This window comes from Cydia pomonella, chromosome 13 (assembly GCF_033807575.1).
Source record: "Cydia pomonella isolate Wapato2018A chromosome 13, ilCydPomo1, whole genome shotgun sequence".
NCBI classification, from domain to species: Eukaryota; Metazoa; Arthropoda; class Insecta; order Lepidoptera; family Tortricidae; genus Cydia; species Cydia pomonella.
The window spans coordinates 5,848,916-5,870,981 of NC_084715.1; the positions used below are offsets into that span (position 1 = coordinate 5,848,916).

The window sequence follows — 22,066 nt, forward strand, 5'->3', positions numbered from 1 at the left end:
GGGAGCGCATTTTAAGAGCACATTGCTTGCGTGCTCCAACATTTCAACGCACGCGCACTTGAACTTCTACGCACACACAGCCAGTGTGCTCTGGTTTTAGACTGAGCACGGTATGGAACTTGGAAGACAAAAAAAAATACGAATTAAATGTCGAATAGATTTATTATCAATATCTTATCGATCTATTATTGAGAATCTTCTAAAGTGAATTATAATACCATGTAGGTACTTTAGATTCAACGTCAATTATGGATAACATTTTATATAAAGACGATAAATAAATTCACAAATGTACACAGTAAAAAGTATACAGACACAAGAAATTATAACAAACCAAAAATATATAGAAAACATTGCAAATGTAAATATTTAACTCAAAGTATAAAATTTATCACACTAACGCTTGCGATGCTTGAAGCTAGCGTTATATATAAGTAGAATACATTATCTACTCGCTCACTCAAACTTATTTGACCACAATAACCCCCTTATTCATAAAAACAAAGATTCTTTGTTTGTATAAGATGTGTAAAGTCGTCTTCAACTGTCAATCTCGGGTGCACAATTAATTCTTAAACTTTCCACATCTTATGCCGGCTATAAACACTCGTTGAAAGCCTCTCACTGAGTCTTGGCACCGCTCCGATCCAATCGGAGACAGAGAGACCAGAAGGGAGCAGCATGTACACACTCGATCTCGGCTTGTCTCGGGGAATCTCGACGAGTGTGTAAAGCCATTATACAATGTATCTTTGATAAAAAAAATTATGCGTTTGATAGCTTGTGTTTTGTTTCTTTCTGACAAATTCAAATAACTAGAACAGTGTAATGTGTAAATTAGGATTTAAAAATACTTTTGACCGCCATAAGTAGCACATTTTATTTCATATCGTATATTATTATTAGAATGTATTAAGGTTTATTTTATAATGTAACGTTTTGGCGATCAAAGGGCAGTCTAAAAGGCGACTCGTAAAGTAGTAACTTTAAAACAAGGCCCTACGATCTCTAGACAGTTATTTGTTATGGATTTGTCTAATATATATAAATATCAACGAGAATTGATTGTAAGAGTGAGGTAAAGTCTAAGAAAAAAACGTGCTCCTTAAGTTTCACATCCAAAACAGATGGCGTTGAATTGCGCCATATGTTTGGCAGTCACTGAATTGTCAAACGTCAACTTTTGACAGTCCGAGATACCGCAAAATATAGGGAGCGTGCATGAACTGTAGGAAGGAGGCGTAAATGTGATGTTTTTTGTTCCGATGTAGCCCACAAGATGGCAGAACCTACTATGCACAAGAAAACACGTGACGTGTACATGTGCATGTTTATTGTTCCGATTCAGGCCACAAGATGGCAAAGCCTCCAACGCGCACGGTCCCTATATGGACCTCTACAGCGCCATCTCGTTAACTCTTCAAGTGGCATATGTCGTGTTTGAGTTAATGGAATTTTGATTTTATTTCAATTAATCAAATTTGAAATTTAAATGATATACTTAATCGGTCGGGAGTCGACGGCCTACCACTCTAAGAGATAACCCGTCAAATTCGGAGCACGAAATTGTCTTAGATTTTACGCATCTTACACAATTAATGTATCTGCTAATATTTTCATTTAAGTTTACACTTCAAATAATTTTCACTATACATTATATAACTCAGCACAAAGTGGGCTAAAAAATAAACTGTTTAAAACATAGACAAAATAAATAAACATTCTTAAAACGCCAAGACATACACATCATACAAATGAATGGAAGATATGGTCACTGTGAGAATATTTACTATTTCACAAGTACATTTCATTTTACAAGTAGTTTTTGACTGTCCTATAACTTTTCTACTAAGTTGGCCGCGTAAATTGCGCCGATTTCCATTGACCTAAAACGCAGTTACCAATAACATTATACAAAAAACCCCTTGGATAAATAACAAGAAAATAAATTCAGAAAAGGGGGTATCTATCGGACGAATACAATTAATAAAATGATACATTTTGTCAAAAAAAAGATATGTCGAGACGGTTCACATTAAAATTGGTTCAACGCATATCAAAATTGCTACACTCGACGTAGAATGATAACAAAATTTATATCAATACGGATTAAATGTCAAAAAACTGCACCAAAATTTTAGGTCATTTTTGTTTATAAACATCGACCCCAGTGCACTGGCTTGTTATAACTCAAATTTGTTTCTAACCAAAGAGTTATTTCTGGCAGTCCGAGTTTGACAACTGAAGAACACGCTGCATTCGCCATATGTTATGTGGTTGAATTATCGAGCGTAAACTTTAACCACCAGGCTACCGCGAATCAAATGTTCGCTATCTCTATTGCTCTTACATATTCGAGCGATAGAGCCAAATAGAAGCCAGCGACCTTAGTGTTTCGCGGAAGGCCCTCAAAATTACCGGATAATGTACGAAGCCTTGATCAGCTGTCAAAATCAAAGTACATCGTGTGCGGCGCGTCCTCGTGAACCTTGTTGCATGAAGTTTGATATTGTGCTGTTGACCAAGGCTCGAAACCGGTTTAAAAATAGCGGTAAATACCGGTTTATTTTGGTTTTACTCCGAACTTTCATAAGAACGCGCACGCTTTAAGAACTTTATTGTAACCGGTTTATTCGACGAGCGACGAGACGGTCGTACGGTCTGGTGGTGTGTCGCGTAAACAAAGACACCCACATAGAACAAGACAGTAGACATAAAATAGGACAAGGACTTTACGGAAATGTTCTCCTAAAACCGGTTTAAAAATAACGGTTTTACGAACGAAACCGAAGTTAAAAGGTGTTGCGCTAAGTACATATAACGGTTTGGAAATTTAACCGGTTTCCGAGTCTGGCCGTTGACTTTCGCAGTCAAAGGGTAACTACATGTCTTCCTACCAATGAACAAGCCTTTGTTTCTAATAAGTCTAAAGTTACGTGCCGTGTAGTTACTGTTCCTCCTTCTCGTCCAGGTCCTGAGGGTCGACCATCTCGAAGTCTCGGTCGGTTGACGATCGCTGGCTGTTCTCGCTCTCGGACTCCGATTGCTTCTCGCCCGGCGAGGGGGCCTCCTCTCTGAAAAGAAGTGAAAATAAATATTAGTGTGAAAGGTCAAAATATTATTTTTATACCTTGCGCGTCCCTATGATGGTCCATGGTTCATGATGGTCCCTAGAGTAAGACCAAATAAAATGGCAGCCATTTTGATAGCCCTGACGGTGCAAGTGTCAGAAAACACTAATCAATATGTAAACAGGACCTAAGGCAAGTGTATACGCTCGTATGGGCCTTATAAGATAAAAATAAATTATTGATTATCTCCGAAATTGAGTTCATTACTATACCGGTGTCTTTGAGAAAGTTACTTAATTTAAGCTCAAGAATGCACCCTTGAAATTACCGGGAAAAAAAACACGATGTAGATGGCAGGACCATCTCTCTCGCTATATCATAATTCGTATAGGGACCGTGCGCGTTGGAGGGCCTGCCATCTTGTGGCCTCAATCGGAAACATAAACATGTACATTGACACTTCACGCCAAAGCAAGTGCTGCCATTTACCGTTCTCGTACGTTTTCTTGTGCATAGTAGGTTCTGCCCTTTTTCGGGTTACATAGGAAGCATAAACTTCATATATACACCTCCGGAGCTGCCCTCTACAGTTTATGCACGCTCCTAATAGGAGGTGCAAGTACGTATAGCCTGTCCGATTTCTAAGATCAAGGTCGCCATATATTTACCATGGCGTACTTGATCTTAGCAAAACGGTCAGACTATACTGGTCGCCAGGTTCAGGGCGTTACCCGCGATAGTTGAGGACGCCGGTTCAAACCGGCAGAGGCGGCGCTAGGCGTGGGCGACGTGCGCCACCGCCTACGGCCTCGCGCCTCAAATAACTCGGACACAACGTACAAATGTTAGTTATTTCTTGCGCCACCAGAGGGCCTCGCTAAATGTACCTAAAGATTTGGTCTTGTCCCGCCACTGCAAACCGGCTTCCGCCACTGGAGGGCCTTTCTTTCCTTTAGTAAATGACATCTATTCCAGTTTCTACGTTATCATCTTAATTCAAATATATTTCAATTCAAATATACTTTATTCATGTAGGCCTAGCAACAAGCACTTATGAATAGTAAGACAGTATTACATATAATTATGTTGTAAATATTATTCCATATATAATACTAATGAATATAATTCCTAGATCAAATTTAATACTAAAAATTTCACAAAATATAGTCATACAAAAAAAAAAGTATAAAAAATACTAGTCTAGATTGTTTCTAGAATAAATTCTAAATGTCAAACAAATATAATAAAAACAACAAAGGAAATACATGCATTGGAATATCCATTTCATCATCATTATTCAAATATAATAAATAATTAATCATTTCGAATCACAATGAATCCCACGTTGTTTTATCATTCATGTAGTCTTGTGTGGTATAATAAGCTTTAGAAATAAGTTTACGCTTTACATGATTCTTAAAATCATTAATTGATAATAGACATCTTTTAGGTAAGCAAGTTCTAGACTTCATCGGCACTCAACATCAGGTGAGATTTTGGTCAAATGCTACCTTATCCTAAAAAAAAATTGTACATACTTGGTATCGCTGGGTTCCTCTTGCGCCGCGGGCGCCTCGGTGGCGTCCTTAGCGGGAAGCAGCGGCGCCTTTTCCTCTTCGTCGTCGGACTGCTTGTCTTTCTTGCGTTTCTTCTTTTTAGACGACTTGTCACTCTCCGAGCCCGGGCCGCGGTATTCATACTGAAAAGATACGTGTATTTACGTATGTACTAAAAATAATGTATTTTTTGTGATATAGGCAAACGAGGAGACGAATCGCCTGATGGTAAGCGATTACCGTTGCCCATGGATACACAATACCAGAGGGGTTGTAAGTGCGTTGCCGCTATTTCATAAATGCCTGTGCACTCTTGCACGTGCACGTTGTAATATCAATACCCTAGTCAAACTCGTACTAATTAAAGCCAAAATCTTGTTGTAATTACGTAGTGCACGAACATAAAATCCAGAGGAAACTAGAGCATTCGGGCTTTCTCGGCTCCGTTCGGCTCGGCATTGCTCCGAGCTATTATTACGATTGGCACAACTTGACGTCCCTTTGCGTGCACAACGACAGATAAGATAATTACATGAGTTTTGACAACCCTAAATAGCCGATAGGGATAGTTCCATACATTAGAAAGGGACAACATGATTCGGCCCTGAATCGCTGTCATACTTCGGCTTTGTAGGAAGTTCTCTTTCTGTACGGTAGTATTATTATTTATTCTGTGATAAAATCTCAAATACAAGCAAATTTTCCGCGTAATTAGTACGAGTGTGTACTAGGGTATCGATATACAGATCCTTATGAGAGACGGCACACCGCTTGCGTGACGTGTGCGTGAACTGTTCCTACACATTAGCGCATGCCTATATTCATTATTCAGTAACATCATTATAACTGCATCTGCTATCCGTGAGAACGTAATACTTCATTGGACGGCTTAAATAAACGTTGTATAAATCTTCAACTACTATATACATCAAAATATCTTATTAACGTAGCGTTTGATACATAAAGCGTTTTAGAATTAAGGAAGGATCAGTCGCGACCTTCATTCCGCGCCATATGGGAGTCGATAATAATCATAATAATCGTTTATTGCACCATGTTATTGTGATATTGAGCCCTTGTTTAGTTTTATGACAAGGCCATTCAGTTATTGGGAGTATTACTGCAATGTTCTGCCGCCAGAGAGCAGCACTAGCACATATTTTAGACCGCAGAGTAACTCATACAATTCACTTAAACAGTTTTTTGAGAAGTTTTCACTATGATATTGATGCATCAAGGTGGTTTGTTTATGTTATGCTCGGCGGCAGCATGTGCCCTCATGCTGTTCGTAAACGCTACTTGAATCATAATGCGGTATCTGAGTAGTCTGCGTCAGGAACTGGACTAACCTTATACAGCGGCCAGAAGGAGGCGAAGAACCCCACGTCCTCGGTCAGGTTGGGGAGCAGCCAGAGATGGTGCCGCGACAACGTCAGCAGCCACACCAGGCAGAACACCACGACGCGCAGGACGGCCAAGGCGATGATAAGCACCAGGAACGCGGCGGCCGCGATCGATAAGTAGTATACGCCTTTTCTGTAAACAAATAAAACAATGTTCAGCTGTCCAAAGGCTATATTTATTTTATTTTAGTTCGTTGGAATCTCTTGTTTAATATCTACTTTCACGATTTCTTACTTGCACTATTTATTTTTGTGTCCACTTAATATATTGCATATTTGGCTTGATTGATAATGATAAGCTATGCCTAAAAATGAGTGTAGATTTGAACGTAGTCAATAGACATACTCGTAAACCAAATATGGAATTAGGCATAGTATAGAACCTTGCGGTACGCCAAATTTTTTTCCTTGCTATTAGAGCATTATCAATCGAATAAACTTTTTGTCCGTTCCATGGGCAGAAAGTTGGCATCCTGACACAAACGCTCCTTATCTGATCATAGTCAATCCATGAAATTTAATCCAATAATTTCGTTACAGTACCTCAATTTCACTCGATCAAACGCCTTTGCCGTGTCAAGAATGCCCGCGTATGTCTACGAGACCGTCTAACTCTGCACCTATTTTGACACAGCAGCATGGAGGTATGTGTCATTGTAAACATACATATTTTCATAGAAATTTGATGTTTAGTTTATGATGACTTGCCACACTTTGTCTCAGCAAATGCCATGAAAAGGTAGCTTGGTCTTGGTAAAAATTAGTGAAATGCAATATTGACAAGCACTGATCAATCACTTAAGGGCGTCTTCACTTAAATGTGTAGCTAGACTTTTTTATACTATGATGGTAAGCAGTATAAGTAGGGTCCTAATTTAACGGCCGGTTAGCAATCGTCACAAAACTGACGGCCATTGTCAAACTCCATACATTTCGTCAGTCTAACCGTTACTTAAACGTGACTAGAGACTTAAACACAGGTCACGCTTTAAAGTACAAGTTAAAATTCCCATAAGTATGTTTTGCTGCAGCGTACACGTTTTGATTAGGTAGAATAGATTATATGTCACTCAAACCGGCAAAACGTCCAACTTTGTCGCTTGCTATAAGAACGCCTTGACAGATTATTCGTATAAACATACAATCAAATCTCGTCCTTCGTCACATATTTCTCCTAGGAAACAGATAGTAAAGTAGAATATCTGACCTGACAGTGGCGGGCCACAGCGGGAACATGCAGACGCCGATGGTCCCGAACACGACGAGCGCGCCGCACACCCAGTAGTACCACGGCATGGGGTCGTATATCCACACGTACGCGTCCAGGGTGTCCAGGAAAACTTGCTCCATGTGCATTTCTAGCCGGATCTTGCGTTTCTTCTTCTCTTTTTCTTTGTTGTCCTTGTCCTTGCCATCTTTTGTGTCCTGCAGAATAGCATAACTTCCGTGAGACACAGACATTTTAAATATATTAAAAACGGGTCACTAACGTATTTTAAGCGGAAAAACGTTCGACATGTTTAACTCCGTACCGAAGAGTATCGTCAGGAACTTGCGTTGGCGGACCGGTGCAGACTGCGGGTCGCAGCCCTCCGCGCCCGATAACATGTCAAGCGTATTTCCCGTTTTTAATACATTTAATATGCCTGCAGAATAGATTTATATATTTCTTGTTCAAAAAGGATTCGCACTTTAGCGCGGTATTAGAAAAATGAACTTTTTCAACTTTTGTTGTTTTCGTAACATTATCTAGGTTTAAAATAAAATAAGCTAACGCGGTTAACTCCTTATGCAGATTCTTCAACTTCAACATTTATTCAGCAAATAGGCCACAAGGGCACTTTTACACGTCAACATGGAATTTACATACAAACAAAAACTCACACACAAAAATTGAGTAGCAGGCCACTATGATTTTTAGTCACTTTATTAGCAGGCCACGTCGCCCGCCGGCGACACAAACATACGAGTGAAGCAGGCCACTATATTTATTTGTGACATTACGGGCCGGCCACGCGGTACGGCGCCACAAAAGTGCCAGTGCTGCAGGCCACTATGATGAAGTTTTAATTGACTTTACCATCAGGCCATGTGGGCGGCCGGCGGGCCAAAGTGTAAAATTTAACAGCACGGAAAGCAATGATCCCACACAAGTCAAAGTTAGTTTCATCTTGCGAGTTCTCTTGTTCCTCGGACTAACTTAAACTATCACGAACTATCATAATAAAAGCTCTAATCACAGTATGTTATCATAGTGCTACTAACGCTACGTAGCGAACGAAACGCAACTGTCACTGCCTCACTAATATGGAAGAATGATAAAGAGAGATGACTACGCTACGATACAGAGCGTTAACGATTGGCACGTTGGCTAAGCACCCACATTGTTTGTCGACAATTACATGTGATCTGAGACATTTCTTAATTTACTGCCTACTAATGTAATATAGTACTAATAGTACTATTACATACTGAGAAAAGCGTAACTTAGCGGCAAATAATTTAGAATTGTATAAGAAATACGAGTACGTGACCAGGGTGTTCACTGGAACGATAAAAAATAATAGGTAATAATTAACTATAAAAAGACAACAGGTAATAATATTACAGATATAAAAAATACACATTCTTTTTATTGTTGTTTTTACCACAGTAGATATGTGTATACGCACTCGCTTGCCGTGCTCTGAGGTAAGGCGAAAACTACAATAAATGTAAATTACCTAAAATCCAATTCAAACACCTCTATTACGAGAATGAGGTTGATTTACGCGTCCTGGTACCTACCAACTTCAGGCTCCAAAAATTATCGATCGATATTTTGGCCAGCTAGATTATAGATTGACCTGTTAAGACCAGAAAATTACACATGGTATGATTTTCGGCTTTTGGTACGCCGGTGACCCACGTAGCCTGCTGACAAAGTTATTAAAACATCGAACTGGCCTGCTAGACTCGAATCTATGTGGGGCACCGGCGGTCCACTTGATTTGCCGGTAAAGTTACTAAATATCCATAAGGGCCTGCTATGACCCAATGACTTGCCACAACAAAAGTTTCGTTTGTTATATGGCGCTGAGTGTGTTAAATTGTACAGTTGTTCTTTATTCGCGCTTTGGCAAGCTAGAGCTGTGCACGTGCTAAAGAGCTCCCGCACACCGAAATAGAAAGGATATGCTTATGTTATGTTAAACAAAGAGTGTAAAAAAGATTAATGGTATGCGAAAATTAATCAACAAAAATGAGATTCATTCGTAGGTAATGAAATAAATATGGAAGTATTGTTTGTGCTCCCTATGTATGAGTATAACCTATGTATAAAGCAGAAACGCTTTCCATATAGATTATTGTATATTGACATCTCTATTGCACTCAACTCGCATAATATATTGCTGTCCCGCCCATAATGCCGGTTGTCAATGTCACTGTGCGAGCTTGACAGCAATATAATAAGGCGAGTGCGATAAAGATGGCAACAAGCGGGTCAATGTACGAAAATTTATATGGAAAGCCTTTCTTTAGTTAAAATTTCAGTGGGTATTCGTACCTTTCCCTCACTCGCGCTGACTTGACTCTTGTCGTCCTTTTCATCGCCACTCTTGTTTTTATCTGCATCCTTTTTCTTCTTGCCTTTTAACTCCTGTTCGCTCACTGGTACCTGAAATAATAAAATGGAAATAAATATTTTTTTAATTAGTAGGCAACTAAGGCACATAGAGAAAGCCTATAAAATTTGCATAGCTACATATTGCAAAATATAACTTAAAATTAGAACACAAAGCTACGATGTCGAGGGGACAAAAAACTTCACGAAAGCTCTACATCCTTCTACCACAGTATCAGGAGGGTGTCTTAAACCCAGTAGTCTTTCTATCTCCGAACAATTTATAATTCTCGTTCGAAATTCAATATTTCAAACGCATTTGCTCGCCGGCGACGTGGCGCCCGGGCGTGTCCCTTAGGAAACCTGCTTAAATCTGTCGCGTTGTCACTTGTTTTTACCCGAAATCCGCAGATTTTTTTGTTCGAAGGTGGATTACACAGTATCAATCGATGCTGAGCGAAAATATTTCTGAAGATGTAATGGCTTCGGAGATTTTTATTCGGGATAGTAGACAGTGAGTACACCCTGACAAAATTTTATTTAGCCTTTGCCATGTTGCGGTTATTCAGTGGTATTAATTTATTTTACTGATAAGGAAACTTACTATAAAATATTACAAAGTATTCGAACTTTCTTCGCGCTGTGGAAGAGTTTGTGCAGCAGCATCTGGTGCAAGTACCCAATTTGTGACCTCGAGCCGCGTTGTGAAAATGGGGTTCTTGCCCGTCGCCCATTTAGACAACAGATTGGTTCAGCGGTTTAAGCATTAAGAGGTAATAGACAGAGAGACAGACAGTGTGATCTTACCTTCTTAGCCCTGTGGAATAGTTTGTGCAGCAGCATCTGGTGCAAGTAATCTGTGACCTCGAGCCGCGTTGTGAAGATAGGGTTCTTGCCCGTCGCCCATTTTGACGTCAGGAGCGCGTCCACGGCCTTCACTCCTGAGAAAGTGTTTGCATTATTAGTACAACTAGCGACCCGCCCCGGCTTCGCACGGGTTACACAAAACCAAATTATATACCTTCCTCAATAATCACTCTATTTATTGGTGAAAGCCGCATGAAAATCCGTTCAGTGGTTTTTTAGTTTATCGCGAACATACATACGCACAGGCAGACGCGGCCGGGGACTTTGTCTTAAGTGTAGTGAAGTCTCTTACGAGTCTTTCGACAGTTACGACGAATTGACTTTCAATCACATCTATACTTTAGCCGTAAAACTCGTGGCCACGTTTTTTTTTTAATTTTACACGGCGTATAAAATGGCTTTGGTATCGAGGTAATATAAATATGCAAAGAGCATTTATAGATTTTTTTACATTTCGTAGATTTTGGTTAAATAAAAGCTAACCTCTTCTCCTTGGTATCTTATATTTTGTTTAAATATTAAAACAGGAAAAAATATGGAAATGGCTTTCGACATTCGGGTAATGCCAAGTTTCGAAAACCGCAGGATAATTCCAAAAAGGGACTATTATTATGATGGAATTTTGGATGATTTTCAACTGATTTTCGGAACCCAGAATACACCCTACATCAATATGTCTGTATTCACAGTTTTTCAAAGAAATCGCAACCGTTTAATATATCTATCGCTACAGCGCATAATGATTACATTAAACTTCCTAACTTCTTTCAACAAACAATTTCAAAACTAGAGCAAAGCCGACCCCTCCACATACAGAACTGTAACAGAGGCGCGTGTTATTAAAACATTGGTCCGACAATCGATAAGACGTGTCTAATCGATTCGAGCTGTGCTTCTAATATCGATACTCGAATCGGGTTAATCGACACGCATTAGTTAAAACGCAATTATTAAAGGACTGTCAAAAAATATACAATGTGTAAATGTAATGAGCTGATAACCATTTTCTCTGAAGTCAAGACGAATTTCACTATGTATAGTAAATCTGAAATTGAAATTTTATACATCGATCACAGATATCATGAGGAATAAATGAATAAGAAAGCAGAAAATATAGCATTCTATTCAATCAAACATACGAATGAATCTAGCAATAATCGTCAGATCAAGAAAACATCAAGTCAATTGAAAGATACGTCCCGTGTTTAGGTTGTAACAAAAAATGGAAGAAGAAATTTACGGATGAAACGAATGGTGTTTCTATATCGGGAGTCGTAAGCATGGATGCATTTCTTATTTTCGGAATAGCTACTTTAGTTTAAAAAAGGGATTCTGTGACACACTTAACATGACACGAGGCAACAATTCTACAGAAAATTAAATGAAAATATATCACAAATAAGTGATTAAGTAGGTACGAAGACACGGAAACAAGGTTTTAGATTTCTAAACTGTAACAAGTTTTGAGTTTTATTAAACGGCGGATCGCTGTGTGTTAATCCATCTAACTATTCAGTTTACATGTTACTAATAAACTGCAATTTTAGAACACATATGTAATTCATATTATCCTGGTACGATATTCGGGTTTTGGGTCTCTAAATTTGATCAAAATCTTATTTCTAACAAAAGGAATAGACATGCGAAAAATGATAACATTCTACTAATAGAAAAGAGTTTAAAAAATCAAAACGCCATACTATGCCATAACATCTAAAGTTGAAATATTTAGGAATAGAGTTTAAATAACAATATTTCCTGAATAGCAAGTGTAGTACTTTACGAAAACTAAAGAATAAGTATTCTAGTTTTGCCTCTAGGCCCTTTAAAGCATAAATGTATTAGGTTCTTAAGATCCATGGTGTATAAACATTACATACCAGTAAGTACTCCATGCGATGGTTCAGGAACTTGGTCTTCTTGGTGGGCACGTTGGCCTTCAGCCACTTGGCCACGAAGTCCTCCTAGCGCGTCGGCTTTTCTGACTCGGGAGGTCCTGAATGAACACAGTAACATACCAGTGAAGTACTCCACGTGATGGTTCAGGAACTTGGTCTTCTTGGTGGCCACGTTGGCCTTCAGCCACTTGGCGACTGAGTACTCCTCGCGCGTCGGCTTTTCTGACTCGGGGGTCTGTATGAACACAGTAACATACCAGTGAAGTATTCCACGTGATGGTTCAGGAACTTGGTCTTCTTGGTAGGCACGTTGGCCTTCAGCCACTTGGCTACAGAGTACTCCTCGCGCGTCGGCTTTTCTGACTCGGGAGGCTCCCCATATTCCTGGAATTAGATGTTTGTTTTATAGAGAAAAAAGTGGTTTACTTCCTATGTGAATAGCCAAAAGAATAGTTATGAATGTCTAAAGTTATTAGCATTTTGATTAATAGAATACGACTGTATTTTATTCATCAGTAAGCTGTAGTGCCAGTTACTGGAGTACCTGGCCTGTCTGATGTATGGTCACTACGGTTAAGTTTGGCTGTGGGATAAGTGTCAGGCCGGGAAGGCAGGTAAGTGTGGTGTATGTGGTGGTTATTGCGAGTTCATACATTTACCACAACGCAAGTAGCACGTAGCAAATGTATGAACTCGTAATACCATGAATCTAGTATTTAGTATGGATTGGGCATGAGGGGTGGGGGGAACTGACAGAATGGGAGAAGAATTTCAGTGGGAGTAGTAGATAAAAGCGTTATTATTGTTTGCCCTTGTCACAGTTTCATTTTTTTATTTCCCACCGTAAATTTTAGTATGATTTATGGTGGGCAACAAATAACCCGACTAATTAGTCGGGTACGTAATTACGTAGGCTGTTTTTGGTATGATGTCATGAATGTTAAAACTTGTTTTTAATAGTAGCCCAGTGACACTGCATCGCGCGTGAGAAAGACTACCCGGTCTAGATACTGTAACTAAGAGAGGAACAGGTAGTCTATCTTGTCGGTGAGATACTGTCGCGGTAGTTCTGTACTACAGGTCCGAATCAGTAGATAAAGATCTAGATACCGAAGTTAGAAGCTAAATCAGATCCAATTTTACTGCTTAAGTTAGAGAAAAGGTACAGAATAAATATTTGCATAGAAGTTTATTATTTCAAGCTAAAATTTATTCAAACATAAATGTTCACTAGTGTATTTGTTATAATAAACAAATGTGTCGAGGTTACTTTATCTATTGTAACATAAATAGTAAAATTACTATCGTCGTCACACGCATGTATGACATAATGACATCTTGGCTAATGCCTCAATTAGCTATTAATCGTTTGCCTTAAGATGATAGTGAACGACCGCTTCTCCATGGACAAACCATAAAGAAAAAAGTAAATAGAGTGATCGCCGGTGCCTTGTATTAAAATGAACGATACAATGTATTCATTAGTTTCAAGGAGTAATTGACTTTAAACACGAACAAATAATAAGCCTGTATATTAATTTATGTGTAAAAATGTTATAAAGTTTTTTATGTGTAAAAATGTACACATAAAAAACTTTAATAAAATAATAAACTTTAAAACATGTTCTATATTGCATGAAACCGTCTACTTAGAGTCTGTTTCCATTGTCACGTATTTTCGAGTGACAACGCTACAGCCAATCTCAGCGCCACATTTTATAATAGACCAGTCGTAGGTTGGGCGGTTTAAATTGACTAATCATGGTCAAACGAAGTTTCGTCCAAGAAAACAGACTCAAACTTTGACGAGTTGCAATTGGTCCGTTATGAATATTGCGTATTTTAAATGTGGGGTCACTTATAAGCTGATATTTTGTTTGAAGTTAGTCTTATGTTTTTTTCATTTGCTGGATAATAGATATGTTAATTTCAATTTTTCCCCGCTTTCCTAACGAACTCCCGCATCGCATCCCGCACACGGAAAGAGAGAGCATGAGTAAGCAAACAACGAGTATGACAAAGATGAATGGAATGCGAAAATTCATCTAACATAAATAACAGATTTATTCGTAGGTGTAGAAAAAAATAATATGGAAGTACTTTTTGTGCTCCTTACGTAGGAGTATAACCTACTTATTGTTATATAATATCATTGATAAAAGACAAGAAAGTTCAGACAACAAAGGACAATCTAGGCCAACTGCAGAATCTCCTCTAAACATAATTCGAGAACTTTCTACGTAAAAAGAAATATATTCTCATTATTATTTTGAGTTAACATCCAAATCGAACACATCAAACGAACCAATATTAACACGTAACTGTCACAAACTTAGTTCTAATTTGCACGTCATTCACCAAACTTAATTGAAATTGAGTCTTAACACAATATATGTAAAGTTTAATATTCTACGTTCAAGTCGATCTAAATGTGTACCTCAAAGAAACTAAAAAAACCTACAAGTAAAAGTAAGTCATAACACTATGCACATAGAGTTCAATTTTAGTTATAGCTCGGGTGTTCCACTTACCGACTTTGATAGTTGGATAAGCATAATGAAACGGTTCAGTTGTGTATCATGATCATTGTCATGGTCAGGTATACAATACACAGTTACGATTTTGTTGCTGTTAATAGGTATATTGTGTAATTTGATGAATTTGTATGATTTGATGTACGGTCGAGGAAATTGATTCTTTAGCAGTTTATGGTTCACTTTACATTGGACAGCTCTTAGCATAAGTATGTGCAACCAAATTTACTTGAACCGCAAATTACTAAAGAATCAATTTCCTCGACCGTACATATATATTTTTTAATCAAATGTCTATAAAGAAAAGTTGCTACTAAATGTAATTGCATGACTTCTTTAGTAATCTAAATTGTATTTTTTCTTATTTAATGCATGTTAATCATGTAATGTTTTAAAAAGATGTGTCCCGCCGAGTTTCTTGCCGGTCCATATTGGGATACCCTCCTCCAATTGAGGGGGATTTAAATTTTCTCGGGTCAGAGGTGTAGGGTTAGAGCCGGCATAGCTTTATTTGACATTCATAAGCGCATTGTAATATGCCTATTTGCATAATAAACTATCTTTATCGTTATTATACGACTAAAAAGGGAGAATAATGTTTTAGAAGCAATCCGTTAGTGTCGCTTACGAACACTAATCTTTTGATTTTTCCGAGAATACTAAGAAACCCAGGTTTAGGTTTAACAATATTAAATATATAAGAATGTCGTCAGGAAATCGGTTACCTATATCATTTTAATAATATTTAATATCGGCATTTTAATCGTAAACAGATCGGTCTAGCCCCAAACTAAGCAACGCTTGTACTATGGGTACTAGGCCACGATATACATACTTATATTTAACATCCATAATTCATAAATTTAATAATGCTCTTACGGGGATTCGAATTCGAACCAGGGGCCCCCTGCTTCGTAGGCAGGATCGCTACCGACTAGACTAGCAGGCCGTTGATTTTTAGAAATATATATCATAAGAATATCGTAGGTGAATCGAATCAGCGATTTTTATCACTTGTCGCTATGCCCGTCACTTTCGCAGAGCCGACCATCTTAGCCCTACAGTAGGGCTAAGATGGTCGGCTCTTTACCATTTGTCACCATGCCTGTCACGTTCTAACAAGTATGTAAGTGCGAAAGTGACGGGCATAGTAACAGGCGATAAAAATGGAACCATGCTTCAACTGCAGGTGTGTTTTAATAATTTTACAATTGTATCCTTGCACCTGATAAAATCTAGTAACGCCGGTACCTAAGCATAATAATTTCATGACAAGATTTTACATATAATTTATGTTAATATATTAAAACAGTAATAATTAAAATCATTGAAATATGATGTATTAGCTTACTGACTCCTTTAATATTTATGCGTTCGCTATATATTTATTTAATCTTTATTGCACAAAAGAAAACCTTATAGTTCAAAAGGCGGACTTAATGCCATGAGTCGTTCTCTACCAGTCAACCTTTACTTATATTACATATAATCGTTCGAAATCTGAAGTCCTAAGAAACACTACGCACCGTGCGATAACTGCTAGATCGATTTAGATGCAGTTTTCTCGAAGTTCATGGTTTATTTTTAGGATGATTAACCGACTTCAATTTCATAGAAGGAGGAGGTTCTGTATTCGGTTGTGGCTATTTTTTAGTAACTCGAAAGTTACTTTACTAGAAAAATAAGGTAAAATCAATTTAAAAACAATCTTGACAAACTATCTAAATAGTGAAATCGTGCCAAGTGAACTCTGATTTAGACGTACCAGCATCAGCTGCCTGTCTAAAACTAAATAATAATAAATACAAAAGAAAAATATACCTTCTACTCTATCCAGGTCGATACTATAGGAACCAGAACTCTGTGCACTTTCTCACAAACTTACTCAACTTGTCACAATTAGAAATAGACAATCACACATCAAATACAAAAAACGTCTTGACTAGATATTATAACTAAGTAATGCTCCCGGGACTGATATTGTATGGCGAGGCCTGGGAATTCCCGGTTCCGCGACAGAATTTGTAAAGAAAACCTCCTCACAATTGGTATAGACTATAGTTTACTATACTCTATAGAGTACCTCCGGAGTACACCCTAGTTCTAGAATAGTCTAGAACAAGTCGCCTATCAAACAAGAACAAACTAAAAAAAACGTTTAAATGAACTCCTTAAACACACTAACTAAACTCAGAGGTATTAAACACTTCAAGCTTTTCACTCGCAACACAGGGTTAAACAACATAAAAAAATGAAATAAAGCTGGACACTCACATACCACCGTTTAACCATCGTGAGCTTTCACGACCGCTCTCAGGCGCGTTAACTGTGATACTAGTCTCGAGTAGCTGGCGAAAGTACGGAAAGTGGGACATTTAGCCGTTAAGACATATAGGCGCTTTGAATTGGCGCATAGCGGTCCTGATTTGTCTTTGTTTTATTGGATGGTTAGACAAAAAGGAGACATATTATAATTTTCTTATAGTCAGCGCCCGTACAGTTCATGCCGTTGACGCAAAATTCGCAAAAAGGTCGAAATGTAACATACTGGCAGTTTTTTATAACACAACAAATTTATTGACGCGTAGAAAAAAATACTTGTTACGTAAAATACACTGTTAAAAAAATGTATTATTTTAATATTAATGAACTAACAATCTATTATTTTGTTGAGTGAGATTAAGAAGAAAGACAGATGTTTCTGTACTGATTTTCAAACTTATCTACATCAGTTAACTAAAGAGATTGACATGATTAATCATTACGAAAATACTATATTCCGTCAACGGCATGATATGTGTACGGGCCCTGGTTATTTACGATACAAGTGCGGAAAGCAGGAAATACGCAACGAGTGTCGATAAATTAAAACACGACCGAAAGGAGTGTTTTAAATCGACACGACCGAGAGCGACAGAGAGACACCCAGAGACGACCCAGAACCCAGAAAAGACTTCTCTGGAGATTAAGGATTAGGAGATCCGACCCCAAACCTATTTGGGGTATAGGCCTGTGGAAGAAGATATTACTTTGATTCATGTCGAATGTGGGTTTCGATAAAATATACATCCGCGAACCGTGAACTCTGTGTGCAAGCACTTTAAATTGATTGCATTAATGCGAGCGTTACACATATTGGACAAGCTGATTGATTACTCTGATAAAAATCGTTACAGATGTAGTGAATAATCCTATCCCTTCGTGTTTTCCCGGAAACGTTCGTATTTATCATGCTACTTCAGTCAACCTCAGTACTTATTGTACTGAGACGTGACTGAAATAGCATGACACGTTCGTACGTTTTCGTGAAAATACGATGAGAAAGGATTATTCACTACATCTGTACCTACATTGTATGCATGCTATAGGTTAACTTTGTTTGTAAACATGACACTACGCACGTGTGTAGATAAGTTTAATGAATACATGCAATTTTGTCGGAAGCGCAATGATAAAGCGTTATCACACTGGAAGTGATTCGCACGTCGGAGCGACGAATTATTATAAATTTACAATTACGCAATCCAGCACCGGTCAATAATATATCACCTTTGTGTTTTTTCGTATTAGCATGTATAGAGTAAATATAATGAAATGCTGTGAATTACAATAAGAGACTCGGAATATCACTAAAAATAACTTCTTAAAAAAATATATATTGACTATATATTTAAAAAAAAAACTATGAAAAAACCATTACATGACACCAATTTTTCTTATCGCTCACACAAAGGAATACTACACTACCTAAAGTAGTGAGGTGGAAATCAATAACGAATATAAAAAAAGTACTACCACAAAAACATGAAGGTGATATATTATTGGCCGGTACTGTATTTAATATTTATACAGTTTGTGGATCTAATACAGAATTACGAGTAAATGGAGGATCTATAATGAAATAACAAGCTGCGTGCGAAAAATAACTTTTCCACACTGAGCGCCCAGCCGCAATTGAACTTAAATGTAGCTTTGCTCATTAGCTTCTAGCATCAGACGGCCAGTCCAGCCTAGTGGGTAGTGACCCTGCCTATGAAGCTGTTGGTCCTGGGTTTGATACCCGGTAAGGGCATTTCTTTGTGTGATGAGCACAGATATTTGTTCCTGAGTTTTGGGGGTTTTCTATGTATTTGTATATTACATATATCATTGTCCGAGTGCCAACAACACAAAGCCTTCTTGAACTTACTGTGCGACATAATATTTATTTAATTGGTAAGTTTGTAGTTTAAACTCACATAGATAGCTTAAAACCCAAATAACCATAATTTTCTAAAATTGTGATGTTAGTTATTATGGTTTTTCCCCCATTATCTATAGTGCAACATATCAAACTGGCCAAATTAACTAATTACCTATGACATAATATATATCAAACACAGCAACATATGTTATTCTGCTTGTAAGTAGAGGAGCATTACCTTGATCGAAAATTGCAGTAAATATACGAGTAAATAAGTACTAAGTCCATAAATTGTTTGAGAATTGAATAGCCGGGTCCACACAGAGCGAGCATACGCGCGAGGCAATTTCCTCGCGCACAAAACGGCCAGTGTAGTGGCGAGGCGGCGCGTGCGTTTTCGCCTCGGCCGAGGCACGTCTACCTACACTGTGTGGACCCGGCTAATAACTTTTATTTCGAAATCTGCAATCAGCTGTTAGCCATAACAGATCAAGATGATCGTATTATGTTATTGGGTGGCATAATGGCATTCCATTGAGCAGTTACCAGTTAGGTCTGGGGGCTTATTGTGTCTTGTTATGTGATCTTGTTATTTGGTGTTCGGTTTGAAAATTGTTAGTAGTTTAGAAGATTTTCCTTATATTTTTGTAGTATTTCTATATCTCTTGTTTAACAGTAGCGGGTTCAGTGTATTAATGTATTTCACTATTTTTAACCAATAATTGAATAATTAAAAAATATGTAGACTCATAAAAGTTAAGTAAATGAATATAGTAAGGTACAATGTGATATTACAGTTTAGCCACTATCCACACAAAATGTTGCAAGATACAAAAATAACAATCCAGAACCTTTCAAGAATGTTTCATAGGTGCATATAGATTGTCTCATTCACAAAGACGCATGTGTTGACTTGTATTGTCATGTTATTAAAGGTTAGATTTGACAAATCTGTGCGTCATCATGGATGACACGAACTATAAACAGTGCAGTTAACTATTGTGGAGAAAGAATGTGTGTTCTGAGTGTTGCTCACAGTTGCTCCACTAAAGTAAACTGCAGTGTGGATGGACTTTAAGATCACATTAATTATTTTACTACACATAACCAAAAGTTTATTTACTTTTGTTAATCTATCAACAATGCAATACTAAAATATGTTGTAATTATTTAACCATGACATGACACGCAATGTAGTGACACTCTGAGATAATTATTATGTTGCCCATTACTGAACCCCTTACTTCATGTTATAAGAAATAATTTGTTTAAAAATGAACTTTAATAGTTACCAATAGAGTTGAAAACTATAACTGCCATATAGGGGTGCTTATAATGCAAGAAATACTTGGAGTATGTAAATAGGGGAAAATTTAAATTTGTGTGTTTAATAATAAAAGATAAGTTTTACACCACACAGAGCAGAAGAGAAACTCATTATAGGTACATAGTTAAATACACTGTCTTAGGTTAGAATTATGCAACAATTATATTTGATTCTAAAACAGACTATGTTGGTAAAACTAACCCCCTGATTCATAAAAATTTACAGGCCTCAATAAGGTTATTTATGTTTTATCCCTTTCTTACAAATAAACAAGTTTAAATGACAGATTAAGAAAAACAACTAATAGCTAATTGAAGCTTCTAACATATTTATGAACAACATAATAAAACTACAACACAAGTTATTTGCTGCAAAGAGGTGTTCTAGATACAGGAAACAAAACACAGTGCAGTCAAACGTGAGGAAATATAAACAAACATATCTAACCTTCTTTCGCTGGAATGGAACAAAACATGGTATCATTAATTTAAACATGCATGAAATTGCTACATCCTACTTTAACATAAAAGTTAAATGGAAACTTTAAATTTCTTGTCTAAGCATACTTAAATAAACATGCTGTACTGACACGAGCAACCAAATTTATGTGATCTTTTATGATGCATGAAAGCTTCAGTAAGATAATAATAGACTCACAATTAGTTTTAAATGGGCTTTTAACTAAAGCAACACAATGAAATCACGGAGATTATAAATAACATGGTTTCTACTGGAGTGCAGTGAGTGTGATGTACATAAAATATACAATGCGTCATTGAGAATGACACGCACGTGGAAAATATGCGACGCAAAAGCCTAAATTGAACGGAGATTCTCGAGACGATGGGATAACAAGGAGAATCTTCTCGCACCGGGATATCACACGTAAGTACACAAAAACGTACGATAATCACCACAAAGCATACTCCAACTCTGTACGAACATAGTAATGTTGAAATCTTACCTCTTTACGTTTTTTGGTTTTTCTTTTGTCTGCCATGGTAAATTAAATTTGTCAACGTTGCAATGCGTGTCAATATGTGGAAATGTTGCTTATTTCAGTTTTCTTTATCGCACTGACGGCGAACGATTGTTTGACAGTTCCACGACAGATCGACGAAACCACGGCACGGCACGGCAACCAACCTTGAAGTTCAAAATCTAGTATTGTTATCTGGTATTTTTTGCAAGAAACTATGACTACTATGAGCAAAATTCCTACTTAAGAAATATTATTTTTAATAAAACCATAATATATTTTTATCTTGCAATTTTCATCTGAACTCCTTTCAAATTAAGTAACTTAAATATTATAATTAAGATGAACTATAAAAGTTTTCGAACGTAGCTAAATAATTCTGGCAACATTAGTACCATAGACTAGCCACCACTAGCCACAAAATTCCTCCCTATAAAGGATGTTGTTCACTATCATCACTATGCAACATTCTGTTGGCTCTTGACTTGACGAAAGCGAAATCAAAACACTTCACTCTTATTTCGTATACTAGACTAAGGAAAGAGATGCAATACAAAGTCGTAAGATTAAATTAAGGACAGTATAGGATTTTATAGTGATTCTACTCACGTGCATGTGAAGCCCCTGGAGTTGCACGTTGCACG

At 37.5% G+C, this 22,066-nt stretch overlaps 1 protein-coding gene across 2 annotated transcripts; it reads right to left on the bottom strand.

Annotated features, from left to right (window-relative positions):
- Nucleotides 1–143: 143 nt before the first annotated feature.
- On the bottom strand, nucleotides 144–21,566 carry LOC133524035 (translocation protein SEC62). 2 transcript variants are annotated; one of them, XM_061859809.1, is made up of 8 exons: nucleotides 21,408–21,566; nucleotides 12,657–12,783; nucleotides 10,442–10,575; nucleotides 9,578–9,688; nucleotides 7,238–7,455; nucleotides 5,977–6,163; nucleotides 4,610–4,770; nucleotides 144–3,074 (listed from the first exon to the last, which is right to left on the bottom strand). In XM_061859809.1, the coding sequence occupies exons 1-8, from the start codon at nucleotides 21,441–21,443 to the stop codon at nucleotides 2,948–2,950; spliced, it is 1,101 nt and encodes a 366-aa protein (XP_061715793.1). In that variant the 5' UTR covers nucleotides 21,444–21,566; the 3' UTR covers nucleotides 144–2,947. The 2 variants fall into 2 exon arrangements, with proteins under 2 accessions (XP_061715793.1, XP_061715794.1); XM_061859810.1 differs by lacking the exons at nucleotides 12,657–12,783; nucleotides 21,408–21,566 and adding an exon at nucleotides 12,520–12,614.
- Between the last annotated feature and the right edge of the window lie 500 nt (nucleotides 21,567–22,066).

What these genes read in the sequence shown, in the direction of transcription:
- LOC133524035 (XM_061859809.1), bottom strand. Translation starts at nt 21,443, where the DNA reads ATGGCAGACAAAAGAAAAACCAAAAAACGTAAAGAG. An exon ending in AAACCAAAAAACGTAAAGAG is followed by an intron (nt 12,784 to 21,407) that starts GTAAGATTTCAA and finishes ATCTAATTCCAG; the next exon opens with GAATATGGGGAGCCTCCCGA. An exon ending in GAGGAACCCAGCGATACCAA is followed by an intron (nt 3,075 to 4,609) that starts GTATGTACAATT and finishes ACTTCTTTTCAG; the next exon opens with AGAGGAGGCCCCCTCGCCGG.